Source organism: Brassica oleracea, chromosome C2, assembly GCF_000695525.1.
Source record: "Brassica oleracea var. oleracea cultivar TO1000 chromosome C2, BOL, whole genome shotgun sequence".
NCBI classification, from domain to species: domain Eukaryota; kingdom Viridiplantae; phylum Streptophyta; class Magnoliopsida; order Brassicales; family Brassicaceae; genus Brassica; species Brassica oleracea.
In genome coordinates this window covers 39,898,467-39,914,160 of record NC_027749.1, presented here as the reverse complement: position 1 = coordinate 39,914,160, position 15,694 = coordinate 39,898,467, and the positions used below count along the sequence as shown (strand labels likewise).

The 15,694-nt window shown below is 35.6% G+C and overlaps 3 protein-coding genes and 1 pseudogene across 3 annotated transcripts; 3 read left to right on the top strand and 1 right to left on the bottom strand.

The window, feature by feature from the left end:
- Positions 1–748, top strand: part of LOC106327431 — a 67,995-nt pseudogene extending 67,247 nt beyond the window's left edge.
- Positions 749–8,116: 7,368 nt separating this feature from the next.
- LOC106324967 (protein NRT1/ PTR FAMILY 5.2-like) lies at positions 8,117–11,266 on the top strand. Its single transcript, XM_013762971.1, has 4 exons — positions 8,117–8,231; positions 8,328–8,545; positions 9,049–9,614; positions 10,390–11,266. The coding sequence occupies exons 1-4, from the start codon at positions 8,117–8,119 to the stop codon at positions 11,246–11,248; spliced, it is 1,758 nt and encodes a 585-aa protein (XP_013618425.1). The 3' UTR covers positions 11,249–11,266.
- Positions 11,244–12,443, bottom strand: LOC106324968 (transcription elongation factor 1 homolog). The gene is made up of 5 exons (XM_013762972.1): positions 12,304–12,443; positions 11,962–12,086; positions 11,796–11,866; positions 11,680–11,701; positions 11,244–11,592 (listed from the first exon to the last, which is right to left on the bottom strand). The coding sequence occupies exons 2-5, from the start codon at positions 12,072–12,074 to the stop codon at positions 11,427–11,429; spliced, it is 372 nt and encodes a 123-aa protein (XP_013618426.1). The 5' UTR covers positions 12,075–12,086; positions 12,304–12,443; the 3' UTR covers positions 11,244–11,426.
- A 710-nt stretch (positions 12,444–13,153) lies between these two features.
- LOC106324205 (auxin-responsive protein IAA9-like) lies at positions 13,154–13,676 on the top strand. Its single transcript, XM_013762216.1, has 2 exons — positions 13,154–13,227; positions 13,310–13,676. Exons 1-2 carry the CDS (start codon positions 13,154–13,156, stop codon positions 13,674–13,676), a joined length of 441 nt encoding a protein of 146 aa, XP_013617670.1.
- Positions 13,677–15,694: the final 2,018 nt, after the last annotated feature.

The window sequence follows — 15,694 nt, the reverse complement described above, 5'->3', positions numbered from 1 at the left end:
ATCAAATCATAATCAAGCCTTAGTCCAAGAAGAAGAAACATCTAGAGAAAAGTGGAGAAGTATAGATGAAGAAGTGTGTAGAAAAGGAAGTGTGTAGAAGATGAAGTGTGTAGAAGATGAAGTGTGTAGAAGATGAAGTGTGTAGAAGATGAAGTGTGTAGAAGATGAAGTGTGTAGAAGATGAAGTGTGTAGAAGATGAAGTGTGTAGAAGATGAAGTGTGTAGAAGATGAAGTGTGTAGAAGATGAAGTGTGTAGAAGATGAAGTGTGTAGAAGATGAAGTGTGTAGAAGATGAAGTGTGTAGAAGATGAAGTGTGTAGAAGATGAAGTGTGTAGAAGATGAAGTGTGTAGAAGATGAAGTGTGTAGAAGATGAAGTGTGTAGAAGATGAAGTGTGTAGAAGATGAAGTGTGTAGAAGATGAAGTGTGTAGAACTAACTTGTAGTCTCCACTTACTAGTATAAATAGGGGTGCTTAGCACCATTTGTAATCATCCAAGAATCAAGAAAAACAAAGAGAGAAAATATTTGTAAGAGAGAGTTTCCAAAAACAAAATCTTTGTAGTAAACCCTTTCCTAAATATTAAGAGTCTTCTTCTTAAATTTTCTAGTTGTCTAATACCATCTTCATCTCATCGATATTGGATAATTTTCCCAACAGTTTTATGTTTATAGAGCTGAGGTTACTCAATCAGTGGATGTGAAAGAAGAGGAATCGAAGGTGATAGGTATCAAGGAGGATGAATAATATAAAAATATTGTTCTTTTATACAGTTTTCTGTTTTCTTGTAGTTTCAATGATTATCTCCATGTACATTTACTTCATATTTTTCATTTTATATAGATGTGTTTAAGAAGAAAATGGTATTTTCATTCCCGGAGTCTTTGAAATTCACACTTTTGTTCTCCAACTCTTCAGTATGACATAATATCAGAAGTGTGTAATTTGCTTGGACGTCTAAAAATTTACGTTAAGCAGTAAATATGCATCATTACACTACAAGAAAACAGCGGCATACTGAGGGAAAAAATCGTCGGTATGTCGTCGGAAAAACGCTATTCCGACGACATACCGACGAAAAAAGTCCTCGGAAATAATTCCTCGGAAATTCATCTTTCCTCGGAAATCCCTCGGAAATTTCCGACGGAATTCCGAGGAAACCCTATTTCCTCGGAATTTCCGAGGACCACAAGTTCGTCGGAAATTCCTCGGAATATTCCGAGGAAGATGTCGTCGGAATATTCCGATCAAAATTAAAAAAACAATTATAAATTTATTTTTTTAAATTGAAATTCAAAAATATAAAATTAAAATTGAAATAGAAAACATATTTAAAATATCGATCACTATGATGGACCAAAGCGTAACAATGTGATCGATCGATGGGTATATGTCCAAAAACGCATCGATCGATCACTATGATGGACCAAAGCGTAACAATGTGATCGATCGATGGGTATATGTCCAAAAACGCATCGATCGATCACTAAGATGGACCAAAGCGTAACAATGTGATCGATCGATGGGTATATGTCCAAAAACGCATCGATCGATCACTAAGATGGACCAAAGCGTAACAATGTGATCGATCGATGGGTATATGTCCAAAAACGCATCGATCGATCACTAAGATGGACCAAAGCGTAACAATGTATCGATCGATGGGTATATGTCCAAAAACGCATCGATCGATCACTAAGATGGACCAAAGCGTAACAATGTGATCGATCGATGAGATTATCCCATCGATCGATCAAGGATATCAAGTGTTCCTCGGAATTTCCTCGGAATATTCCGAGTAGATTCTGAGGAACTAGTGTTTGGGGTTTCAAAATCTCGAATGTTTTTTTATAAACGGATCGATCGATGTATTTATGTCCAAAAACGCATCGATCGATCACTAAGATGGACCAAAGCGTAACAATGTATCGATCGATGGGTATATGTCCAAAAACGCATCGATCGATCACTAAGATGGACCAAAGCGTAACAATGTATCGATCGATGGGTATATGTCCAAAAACGCATCGATCGATCACTAAGATGGACCAAAGCGTAACAATGTATCGATCGATGGGTATATGTCCAAAAACGCATCGATCGATCACTAAGATGGACCAAAGCGTAACAATGTATCGATCGATGGGTATATGTCCAAAAACGCATCGATCGATCACTAAGATGGACCAAAGCGTAACAATGTATCGATCGATGGGTATATGTCCAAAAACGCATCGATCGATCACTAAGATGGACCAAAGCGTAACAATGTGATCGATCGATGAGATTATCCCATCGATCGATCAAGGATATCAAGTGTTCCTCGGAATTTCCTCGGAATATTCCGAGGAAATTCTGAGGAACTAGTGTTTGGGGTTTCAAAATCTCGAATGTTTTTTTATAAACGGATCGATCGATGTATTTATGTCCAAAAACGCATCGATCGATCACTAGTTCGTCGGAATTTCCTCGGAATTTTGTAAAATCCCTATAATATTTCCTCGGAATTCATCGGTTTTTTCCGAGGAACACATTTTTCCTCGGAATTTCCTCGGAATATTCCGAGGAAATTCCGAGGAACACTTGATATCCTTGATCGATCGATGGGATGATCTCATCGATCGATCACATTGTTACGCTTTGGTCCATCTTAGTGATCGATCGATGCGTTTTTGGACATAAATCCATCGATCGATCCGTTTATAAAAAAACATTCGAGATTTTGAAACCCCAAACACTAGTTCCTCGGAATTTCCTCGGAATATTCCGAGGAAATTCCGAGGAACTAGTGTTTGGGGTTTCAAAATCTCGAATGTTTTTTTATAAACGGATCGATCGATGGATTTATGTCCAAAAACGCATCGATCGATCACTAAGATGGACCAAAGCGTAACAATGTGATCGATCGATGGGTATATGTCCAAAAACACATCGATCGATCACTAGTTCGTCGGAATTTCCTCGGAATTTTGTAAAATCCCTATACTATTTCCTCGGAATTCATCGGTCTTTTCCGAGGAACACACTTTTCCTCGGAATTTCCTCGGAATATTCCGACGGATTGTTATTTCCTCGGAATTCCGTCGGTATATTCCGAGGAAATTTCCTCGGAAATTCCGAGGATTTCATTTTCCGACGGAATGTCCGTCAGAATACCGATGTTTTCTTGTAGTGTTAGTCTATTTTTCCCCAAGTCTAACCCTAATCATTTTCAGTTTTGTGGGCAACATCTCTAGAAATTTAGGACATAGTCGATGATTTGTTGTTTTAACCAACGAGGAGTTGGTCTGGCTATTGAAAATATAATTACAAATTTAAGATGAAGAATCAAATTAAATGCTATTAACGGAATTAAACTAGAAGAGAAATTTTTCTTTACAAAAATAAACGAGAGAGGGAGAGCGATAGAACCCTAGCGACCAAAGCTGCCGTCATCCCGACTTCTGCTCCGGCGCTAGATGCTTATCACTGCTGCCGGGAGAGGTATCTTTTCGTCTCCTTTTATTTTTTTAAGGTAATAATCTCGGCATCTCGACGTCAGTGGTAGGAGCAGCTTCGGGTCTAAGTTTTTGGAGAGATTAAGATGGGTTCTTCTGTCGGATCTCGTTGCCCTAGTTCGGATGGAGATTAGATGGATGCAGGGCTCTTCGGTTTCTCTGTGGTAGTTTTGAGCTTCTCTGTCGGGCTTGGTTGCAGGTGAAGCTCGGTGGTCTCGCTCAGTCTTGAGTAACTCATGTTTATGGCTGTTCCTAGGATGTCTAGGTTATGTTCATGTGTTAGTCTTTAGTCCTAGATTTATTTTGATTGTGTGTTTATTGCATCTGAGGATGTGTTGACTTGGGTTCTTTTGGAGAATCTCTCCGATATCTTCATCATTTGCTCGCCTTGTTTGGATTGCCAATACTAAACCGGCTCTAATGTAGGTTTCTACTTCCATCGGACTTAGAGAGACGATTTTGAGGTGGGTTTTTGGTGTTTGTGGTTCTTTTCTCTATCTCTCTTGTTCGTCTGGCCGAAGGTTATCTTAGCTATGGTCTGTCTATTATCATTGGATTGTGAACTAGCTAGATTGATGTGACTTTATGGATTGTGTGGATCTTGAGGTTGTGATGACTGGTGGGTTCTAAGAGCATGTTTAATGGAGGTTCTTAAATAAGATATTTAAGAACCGGTTCTTAGCTTTTTTAGTTAAAAATTAAGAGACGGATTATTATATTCCGCTAAGAACCCCATCTTAAGAACTCTCTCACCTTTAATTATATCAACCTTCAACGTATTCTCGCTTAGCCTGGATTTCTCTTGTCTTGCTTCATATCTTTTATGTTAGTTTGTTTGGTTCATAAAGTCTTTGTAATCTTGTTCCTTCCTTGTCTTATTTTTTTTTTAAGTTGCTTAGTAGATTCCATCTATGTTTGGTTCCAGGGTGGTGTTTATCTCGCCGGCTATTGGCTCTGGAAAAGTAGTATACCTTTGTCGACTTATGTCTTGTTTGATTGTATTTCAAAATTTTAATATAATCCTTAGATGACCAAAAAAGAAATTTTATTATTATTTATTTTTCACATATATAAATTACAAAATGACTTTAAACAATAAAAAATATAAGAAAATATTAAGTAGTTACTTTAATTTAGTATTTGATTAATATGCATGAGAAAGTTACCTATTGCTCATTTAACCAGCTTGGTCAAGAAAATAAATTAAATATTTATAACAATTTGAAAAAAAAGCGTAAGAGAGTAACTAGTAACCAATGTAAACAAATAAAAATCCATTTTCGGGTTCAAAAATTTACAAGATAACATTTTACAATAAATAAAAATAAATTCCCAGGATACTCAGTGGATATAATTCAATCATAATTTAGACCATCTCTCATGTAATTTGTTATTTTCTCTATAATATAACAAATCTTTAATAGAAGTGTAATTAACTACAATATATTCTTCTAAAATAGTATTTCTTTATATTTAAAATAAAAAATAAAAAAATGTTATTTCTTTCCCTAAATATAGAGGACAAAGTAGAGATCTATATTGTATAGAAAGAAATAAAGATGGATTAGAGTATATCAATCTAATAATGTCACCTACCTAGATATTTGAATTATTTGAATTATAATTTATTTAATGATTATTTATTTTAAATATATCTCTTATCACCTAGTTTTAAATATATATATATAGGTTTTTGTTTGTTTTATTTAAATATGTTAAATTAGGAAAAAATAATTTGTTAATTAACTTAATGAAATGATAAATTTAAATAAAATTTAATCATTTAACTATTAAAAGATATTTTATTAGTGTTGTTTTAATTTTGTATTTGTTGATACACACTTACGATTAATTTTGGTAAAATATATATGGGCCCCAATATATATACTTATACAAATATGATATATAAGTTGATGTGAAAATTATATTGGTAATTTTATTTAGCTTATTTTTTTAGTGTGATATATATATACATACATATATATATATATATACACTAGGGTTTAGTATAGGGCGGGTTGGTACTAAAAATTTTACATAATATATTATCAATTTTATTGAGTATTTTAAAATGATTAGTTTACTTTGATTGAAAAGTAATTTCTATTTTCAATAGGAAGGATTTGTCATTCTTTTTAGAAGTAAGGCTTACAATTATAATACAAAAAAATACAATTATATATGCATTTCCAATTCTTAAAATTACAACTATACATTATGTTCCTGGATTCAAATCATCGACCAGATCCATTAGTGGCCCACCGCGTCCATATTTATTAGTGGACCAGACCACTCCTACATCTGCATGAACAAAGGAAGGACTGGTCACACCATGCCACACTTCCGTCAACACCTACAGCTGGAGAACATGTCTAAGACATGAGTCGTGCTGGGTGGCTTACTTCTCTTGGGAGCTTTTTCTTCAGCTGCGAGATTCAAGTGCCCTCCTATGATTCTCAGACGATCTTCTAAAGCAACCAAGACAGTAGAAACATATCACAGCCCGAGCACAAAACATTGACGTTCTTCCATGAAATTGTCTCCTCTTCCTGCAAACACACACATTTAGATATCATTGCAAAAAAAACAATTTTTACCTCCATATGACGCAGATGGTTTGAGACTTGAGAGATAGATACAGCTTTAAGATCATAGGTGAGAAAGAACACTCCATAACACTCTTTCTTTCTTGAATAGCAACATACGCTTGACAACAATAAAGAAAAACAATAACAAATCTGGGAAATTGTAAACGTTGTGGGCAAAACTTAACTTGAAAAAATCTTGATACCTCAACAATGCACTAATTTAATCCAAAAGTTTCATCGGCTTGCCAACACCACTCTTTTTGCAAGTACCTTCTGTCAATAATTATATATGAATATCAGTCTATCGGAAGCTGCTATCAACAACCTCCTTGGATTTGCCATCAGAAACTTAAGGAAACCAAATCATATTTGACCTTACCAATCCAGAAAACAATTAACATGTGAAAGAACATGTCCTACAACAATCAAACCCAGTTAAAACCCAGTTAATAAGTAATCGATCACCTACAAAAATTCGATTATGGTAATGTGTCTAATTTTCTCTCTATTTGATGCTTACTTTTCATGCGATTGTGTTGCTGTGGATAATTAAGTTGGGAAGAAGGTAGTTTAGAGGCCAAAGTGGTTTGTTCTGCCTTAAAATGTTTGAACTTGTTCAACATTCTAAGTCAAATTCTTTCTAAGGCTTGCCGTTAATTTCCCATCTACCCTAAAAGCATTATAAGTTATAACATCAGATTTTCATAAAATTGTCGGAGAAGAAAGTTAAGAACAAAACCTCAAAAAGCGAATCGCTTGAAGTATTGAAGTTTGTTTCTTTTTGAAGAGCCTACATCAGATTTCATAAAATAACCAGAGTATGATGAAAGCAAAACCCAAAAACCAATCTTCGATCTAGCCAGACCTTAAATACTGCCTCTTCCAATCAAACGATTCTTAAGCGGTATAGGAGTTGATATTGGGGCCGACAACCTTCTCAGATCTGAAGCAAATCAAAGGCTCACTGTATATAAATTTTTTTGTAGATGATAAATGAGGAGAAAAGATTTTATGAGACCTGATTTAAAGCTTGAGTTGATGGCTTATCGTGAATGCATGGAAGCTCAGTCCTCTACGGTTTCAGAGAAAGAAAAAAGATCATTATGGTCGAAAGAAGTGAATAGAAAAGAGTTTTAGATGGTTACAGAGATGACACGTGCCATTTTTTCCTTCTCCCTTCCTGACCTTCGGACACATGAATTAGGGTTCAATCTCTTTCTCTCAACAAAACCGAAGCCCAATACCAATAAGGAAACTCAAGCCCAACACGAAGTATTAAAACTTAAGTGATACGGCGCGTTTGGAAGAAGTCGGACACTTGTCAGCCCCTCAGAGTTCGAGTTTCCAGGTGGACAGCCTAGGAGTGAGACAAACAATTTTATATATATATAGATATATATAATGGTGATGTATAAGTTATTAGTTATTAATATATTTTAATAGTTTTCCAAAAATAAATATTTTTAATGCTGATAAAGGAATTAATAGTCATAATCATCTTTAAAAAATATTACAAAAAATAAAAATTTATATGGAAAATTCATACATGGCACAATTAGGTTGATATCATATTACATAGAATGTGGTGATAACACATATGTAATTCACTTACCAAATATGTTTAGGGAGGGTCAAAGACAAATTTGTTAGACATTTTAGTATAGTTGTATTCTTATATATTAAAATATACTTTAAAGACTCATTCTGATCTCTAAGTGATAATGATGCTCTGACACCTGTTATGATGACATTTTTATTGTATGTTAGTCAAAATCATTTTATTAAAATTTTAGTATTTTCAATAGTACTTTTACTAATATAATATTGACCAAAGGTTGTTTCCAAATAATAATCCTGAATTAATTGTATAAGGTATCTGACTCATCAAGAATTAGTGATTACTCAGCAATTTATGTAAAGAGTATGATTCTCCAAGTGTCTCATTCCCTCGTTTCCTCTCTCTACATATACATAATACATGAGACCAAGTAACAACTCTCGAACAAAAAAGATAGAGATAGAGGGAGGAAATGACATTACAAGAGGTAGGAGATGATTACACAAAAGATGGAACTGTTGATCTTCGGGGCAATCCTGTCCGAAGATCCCAAAGAGGTCGTTGGAAAGCTTGTTCCTTCGTCATTGGTATGTATTATAATTTCCCTTATTTTTAGATATCTGTGTATTATATGATTAATTACAATGTTTATGTGGTTGATATTTGGAATGTTAAATGTTTAGTGTACGAGATATTTGAAAGAATGGCTTATTATGGGATATCGAGCAATCTAGTAATATTCATGACTACCAAATTGCACCAAGGCACGGTCCAGTCGTCTAACAATGTGACCAATTGGGTTGGGACCAGTTGGCTCACTCCAATATTGGGTGCTTATGTTGCCGATGCCCATCTCGGCCGCTATATTACTTTTGTCATCTCTTCCACTATTTACTTTTCGGTACGTATAGCTTTTCTTGTTACGGGTACGTATAGTTTTGATTTTTTTTTTTTGAATTAATATAAAGTTTTTATATTAAATAGTATAATTTACAGAATATACTATATTCCCCTATATTCCCCACGAAACCTTCATAATCTACAGTATGAAACAAACGTGCAATGCTTGACTATATGTAGTTGGATTCGTGTAAAGATTGTGGTCAACAGTTGATCTTTATAAAGATCAATATATAGTATATTAAAATTTATATTCCATTAAAAAAAAAATATATTGTCACAATCAAAAGTTTATTGTATTTTACCAAAAAGGCATGCTGTGAGGGTGAAACCATAACCCAAATTAAAAATAGTTGAATGATTAATGAATACACCGGTGACTTTCATAATGTCGTGCCGTCATGACCGGTTTATATAATCATCAACAAGATAACACCGGTTAACTTCGAATCAATTTAACCGGTTTAGTTTATGTATCATTCCTAGTTTATGTATCATTCCCAGGGAATGGCGTTGCTGACATTATCAGTATCTCTACCGGACCTTAGGCCACCGAAATGTACAAAGACCAATGTTGAAGACTGCGAAAAGGCTTCGGTTTTACAATTAGCTGTTTTCTTTGGAGCGTTATACATTTTAGCAATTGGTACAGGAGGCACCAAACCAAACATTTCTACAATAGGAGCTGATCAGTTCGATGTCTTTGACCCAAAGGAGAAGATTCATAAACATTCATTCTTCAATTGGTGGATGTTTAGTATCTTCTTTGGTACTCTCTTTGCCACTACCGTTCTTGTTTATGTTCAAGATAATGTAGGATGGGCCTTAGGTTACGGGCTTCCAACATTGGGGCTTGCGATTTCCATTATCATATTCTTGGTAGGTACTCCGTTCTACCGGCATAAACTCCCCACGGGAAGCCCATTCACGAAGATGGCTAGAGTGATTGTGGCTTCACTTCGTAAAGCTCAAGCGCCTATGTCACGTGATCCCACATGCTTCCATGAGCTCCCTTTGTTGGAATATGAGAGCAAGAGAACATTCCCAGTCCATCCTACAAGAAGTCTCAGGTAACGAATGTGTACATGGTCCGGTTTGGTTAGGACATTCATTTTGGATATTTATATATTCGGTTTAATATAGGCATTCGTGTTCGAATCGGATTTTTGGATTTATGCTGCCAGGTTATATTTAGGTTTTATATATGTTTGAGTTGAATTTGTTTACTAATACTTTGTTTTTATCGCATGAATTTTGAAAATCTCATGAATGCATATGATATTTTGAAAGTTGTGTCATATGAATAATAAAGTAGATAATTTATTTTCCAGTAACAATGGATTTAGTTAAAATTAGATAATCAATAATAACTAAAAAATTTCAATAAGAAAAGATTTGAATAGATTTTGAAAATTCTTAAACTAATAACAATAAATTTTACTAAGACTTTTAGAATTCATGAATCAATAACAATTGAATCTCAAAATTTTAAAAATCCATGAGAATTCACTTACCAATAATCCTTAAGTATTTAGAGTACTTATTTAGGATACTAACCTGATTTTTTTGAAAGCATGTTTTCGGATTTCTTTCAGATTTTCTAACTTTTGTGTCATTCGTTTAGGTATCGTCAATAACACTTCTAGTTCAGATATATTTTTATATCACCCTACAGAGTATATTTGGGTACTCCTAGGAGTCTAATTGGACATGGAAGTTTTTTTGTTCGAATTATGTTTGAATTTTGGGTTTCAGATTTTTTTTTTGCCCAAGCCTAGTTGAATGAGTTTCGTTTTGTTTGGTTACATTCATTAGACTAAAGATATGACTATATATGTGTTGCAGATTCTTAGACAGAGCTTCACTCAAGACCGGACCGACCAATAAATGGAGTCTCTGCACTACAACAGAAGTAGAAGAAACAAAACAAATGTTAAGAATGTTACCTGTCCTGTTCATAACGTTCGTCCCAAGCATGATGCTCGCTCAAGTCATCACTCTATTCGTCAAACAAGGAACCCTCCTCAACCGTCACATTACCAGCAACTTCAGCATCCCACCTGCAAGTCTCGTAGGCTTCACTACGTTCTCCATGCTCGTCACCATAGTCATATACGACCAGATCTTTGTTAAACTCGCCAGAAAACTAACCGGAAACCCAAGAGGCATCACATTGCTTCAACGAATGGGAATCGGTATCTTCCTCCACATCTTAATCATGATCATTGCATCAGTAACAGAACGGTATAGGCTCAAGGTCGCTGCTGACCATGGACTAGTCCACCAGACCGCTGTACCACTTCCCTTGACCATTTTCGTGTTGCTGCCACAGTTTGTGCTAATGGGTTTGGCTGATACTTTCTTAGAAGTAGCTAAGCTTGAGTTTTTCTACGATCAAGCACCTGAGAGTATGAAAAGCCTCGGCACATCTTACATGACCACCAGTTTAGCAGCCGGGAACTTCATGAGCAGCTTCTTGCTTTCGACAGTGGCTCGGGTGACGAAGAACCAGGGAAGAGGATGGATTCTTAACAACTTGAATGAGTCGAGGTTGGATGACTATTACATGCTCTTTGCGGTTATAAACTTGGTTAACTTCATCTTCTTCTTGATGGTGTCTAAGTTCTATGTGTACAGAGCTGAAATCACTGATTCAGCAAACGAAAAACAGGAGACAAAGGTTCTAGATAATAACAAGGAGTAAGGGAATGCATTCAGCTTCTTGATTTTGTTTTGTGTTTTACTAAATGTAATGATCACAAACTGGTCTTCTGTCTATCATACACTGAGAAAACAATACAGATCGTTCTTGTAATCTCCTCAGACAGATAGATAGATACTAGAGTACAAAGGCAAGGACTTGCATGGTTTTTCGATAAAGATTAATCGTCTCGGTAGTTAAACTTCCTTTTGACAGACACACGGTCATCTTCATCATCTTCCGCTTCCTCTTCTTCATATACTTCTTCTTCTTCGGCTTCTTCTTCTTGCTCAACATCATCTTCCACAGTGTTAACCCTCTCACACTCGTCAATCCATTCGCTATAGCTGCATCCACATTCGAGCAAAGCAGAGGATTTAGAAAAAAAGGGTGAAAGAACAAAATAAGATACTGCTGCAACAAATTGAACTTACATGTCTATAGCTTCACTCAAAGCTGCAAGAAACAAAACATGTAAAGCAAAAACCCATTATTGTATTGATAAAACAACAACAATGTCTTAAAAGAATTGAAAACATGAAAAAGAAACCTGTGATGGTGGTGCTAAAGCTTTCTTCACAGATTCTACAAGTTGCAATACCAATCATCTCCTTCATATTACTGATAAAAAAAAGCAGAGGAGTATTCAACATATACAGTTTAAGAACAAGAACACAAAAGAATTGGGTTCGTTAAAAGGTAAGAAAAAATCATACATTTGGCATTCGACACTAGAGCCGTGATTGCAGAAAGGACAGCTAAAGACAGTGTCAAGCTTGTCCATACGCTTAGTAGTAGCAGGCTTCGCCCTTGACTTCCTCTTTCCCATTGCTTTAAGCACCTTTGGCCACAAAGCAGATAATCACAAAGAAGAAGAAAAATCAATACTCCATGATTGATAAAAGTACTCAGAAGGATCAAAAGAAATCTCAGTAATTGCTGATTTCAACCTATTAGATAAACAAGTTACCTAGAAGATTTGAATTCGACGAATCTCAAAAGTTTGATACACAAATCTAAAGAATCGAAAAGCCCAATGAATCCAGATATAGACAAACCTGTAACTGCGCAAGATCGATTCCTCGGGGAAGAGCCAAATACGAAACCCTAAGATAGTGCGACGATGAGGTGTGATTTGGGGACAAAAGAGAGGATATTTTCTACACCCAGAACACAACGACGCCGTTTCATTCTACTATTCAGGTCTCGCTGTCGGGTTCAGTTTAGATCGGTTTCGGATCTTTCGGATGGACCCAAGAGTCCAAGACTTCATTTTCAATTTTAGGTCGGTTCTTATCGGTTTTTAGTTGGTTTGGATCTTTAATTCGGTTATTTGAATATCTTATATATATAAAATTGTCTTTCCTTCTCTCCTAAAGTGTCCACATAGAATGACACGTCACTAATTGAGTGTAGGAAAAGTTGACACGTGTCCTTTTATGCGTTTGAAAGCTTTGTTTTAAGTTGGGCTTTTAATTGTTTTACACTGGTGGCCCAATGTCTTGGTCACTACGACGTGTGCGAAAACTTCAGAAACCCATGTCTGTTCATCTTTCGGAACAATCTGAAACCATAACGAGAGTACACTGAAGCGAAACATCATCAAAGCATTCAATCTATTTGTAAATGCATCCCCTTTAATTCTTATCTCATAATTTTTGACTATAAAAAGGTATGCTATATCCCCTGTAATTCATCAATTTAAGCTTCTGAATCATAAGCTTTCTAAAAACACCTATCACGAAACGGCTAATCCCTCTTTCGATACATCTCTTCGCCTCCAATTCGTTACCTCTTCACCTTCCCTATGGTTCAATGTATTTTTTTTAATTCTGCCATAATTTTTAATTCCATTGGATCGAGTTTCCATGTCGACGCCTCTGTTTCCTTCATCCCAAATCTATAAATATGAGCGGGCTGAGAGTACGACGAATCAGAAACGTCACCGGAGGAAGAGCTGCAGAGCAATGTCTCTGTGGCAAGTTCTTCACCCACAACAGGAGGAGGACTCAAGAAGCATAACTATTTTGGGAACTCTGATTGTTCTTCTTATTCTGTTGGAAGCTCAACTCTCTCGGGCCTTGCTGAAGATGACAAAGCTGTTATTAGGCTCAAGGCTACGGATCTGACACTTGGCCTTCCTGGATCACGATCTCCTGTTAGAGACATGGATCTCCACTTACTGAGCTCTGCAAAGCTCGATGAGAGGCCCTTCTTGCCTTTGGTTCCTTTGAAAGATGAGATTAGCCCCTCTTCGTCTCTGAAGAACATTGCCTCGGGGAACAAAAGTTCAGTTTATACTGAGAAAAACTGGACGTTTCCTGAAGGGGTAGCTAGCCAATATGTAATGAAGAAGGATGTGCCACGGAACGTCCCCAAGGGACATGGGAGCACTACAAACAATAGCTCTAGCCCACCTGCAGCCAAGTAATATAGGACTTTTTATATTTTTATTTCTTTCATCAGCTGAAGGGTAAATTTTAAATTTTTATGTTTTTCTTCAGGGCATAGATCTTGGTTGGCCTCCAGTGAGATCTTTCAGGAAGAACACATTGGCGACCACGTGTAACAACATTGATGAAGTTGATGGGTAGCCAGGTTCTGCGGCCTTCTTTGTTAAAGTCAGCATGGATGGTGCTCCTTATCTAAGGAAAGTTGACCTGATCAGCTACACTAACTACATGGAGCTTTCTACAGCCTTGGAGAAAATGTTCACCACTTTTACTCTTGGTGAGATGTTTCTGTGATTGCTATAATGATGCTTTGTTAGAAATCTCATGGTAGATCGATGAGTGCAATGGATTATTTGGTGTTTAGGTCAATGTGGATCTAACAAAGCTACAAGGAAGGATAAACTCTGTGAGACCAAACTCAAGGATCTTCTGAATGGAAAAGACTCTGTGCTCACTTATGAAGACAAAGATGGAGATTGGATGCTTGTCGGAGATGTTCCATGGGAGTAAGTTTTATTTCTTATTTTTGAAAACTTCTTAGAGGCTTTTATGCGCTTGAAATAAAAATGTAGCATGCATTACAAAGATACTATCTAGGATTTGATTATTCTAATCTACAGGATGTTTATTGATGTCTGCAAGAAGAAGATAATGAAAGGTTGTAATGCCATTGGATTAGGTATGTTTTTTTTCACTTGGTTCCCAAAATACAACTCAAATCTGCAGTTCCTTTCTGAATATTATTTTTGAGATCAATTAGAACTGGGATAAGATGAGACTAGTGGGTTGGTAGCTGCTTGATGATGATCACTTGCTTCCTTTTGTGAGTAAGCACAACAAGTTAACATATTTAATGTGCTCGAAAGCGTCAGAAAAACAGTCTCGAGCCCTTAGGAGTTTGGTCTGGTGTATGATTCTAAATTTCCTATTGTATAATCGATGTTGTGGTGTTTGTAGCTGCAGCTCCGAGAGCAATGTGGAGAAATCGAAGATGACATCGCAAAGACTGGAAAGAAAATGATTCAAAATCTTTCTAATTAATACAGAAGATGTGCGATTGAGATTATCCCTTTTGGTGGTATTTTAAATTTCAAAACTTCTTTAGCTTCTGAGATTTTTTTGTTTTAAATAAAAACTACGTATGTAAGAATTGACTACGCTTTAGCAGAATCAGTAAACTGGTCGCTGTTTCAACAAATTAATATGCTCTCCCTATTTTTATACTTTGCAATACTTTCCATTTTTCCTGTTTTTGGTTATTTTTTTCAGCAAGAATAGAACAGTTTCTCACATTTAATATTTTTAGAAAAGGGTTGACGTAAACTTTCGTAATCAACTTACCAAACTGCACAACTACATGTTTTCATAGTAAAACATACGTAACCATAAAAGATTCATGTTTCCATTATATTAATTATTGATTAGAAAAAATAAACGCCATAAAGTATTCAATGTTAATTATTAATGAAACAACTTTAAAGGTTTAATCAGTAATATAAGTTTATATTCACAACCAATTTGCTCACATTTCATTCTATGCTTCTACTTTATCCACTACAACCACGTCATATAGTTTTACATGAAATTTTTATTTTCTATTATAAACCACTACAACTATACTAAACAAAACACTTGACTCCATCTCTTATAACATTTTTAAACTACAATAACAAATGTATTTGTTAATATCTCCGCGCTTGCACGGGGCTACGCCCCCCTTGTAGCCCCCTAGTTAAATATAATCCATTATTGAAAATCCAAAGATTTACTCGAAGGCTCAAAAATACATTTGAATATCCAAAAAAAAAACTAAAAAAATATTTTAATCTGAAATTGACCTAAAAACCTAAAAGTATATCTGAAAACTCAAACCAAAAATAACAAAAATATTTGAAATAACAAAAAAAAATAGCATGCAAACTCTGAGAAATACGTAGCATAAACGATACTATCACTACAAGAAAACAGCAGTATTCTGACGGACATTCCGACGGAA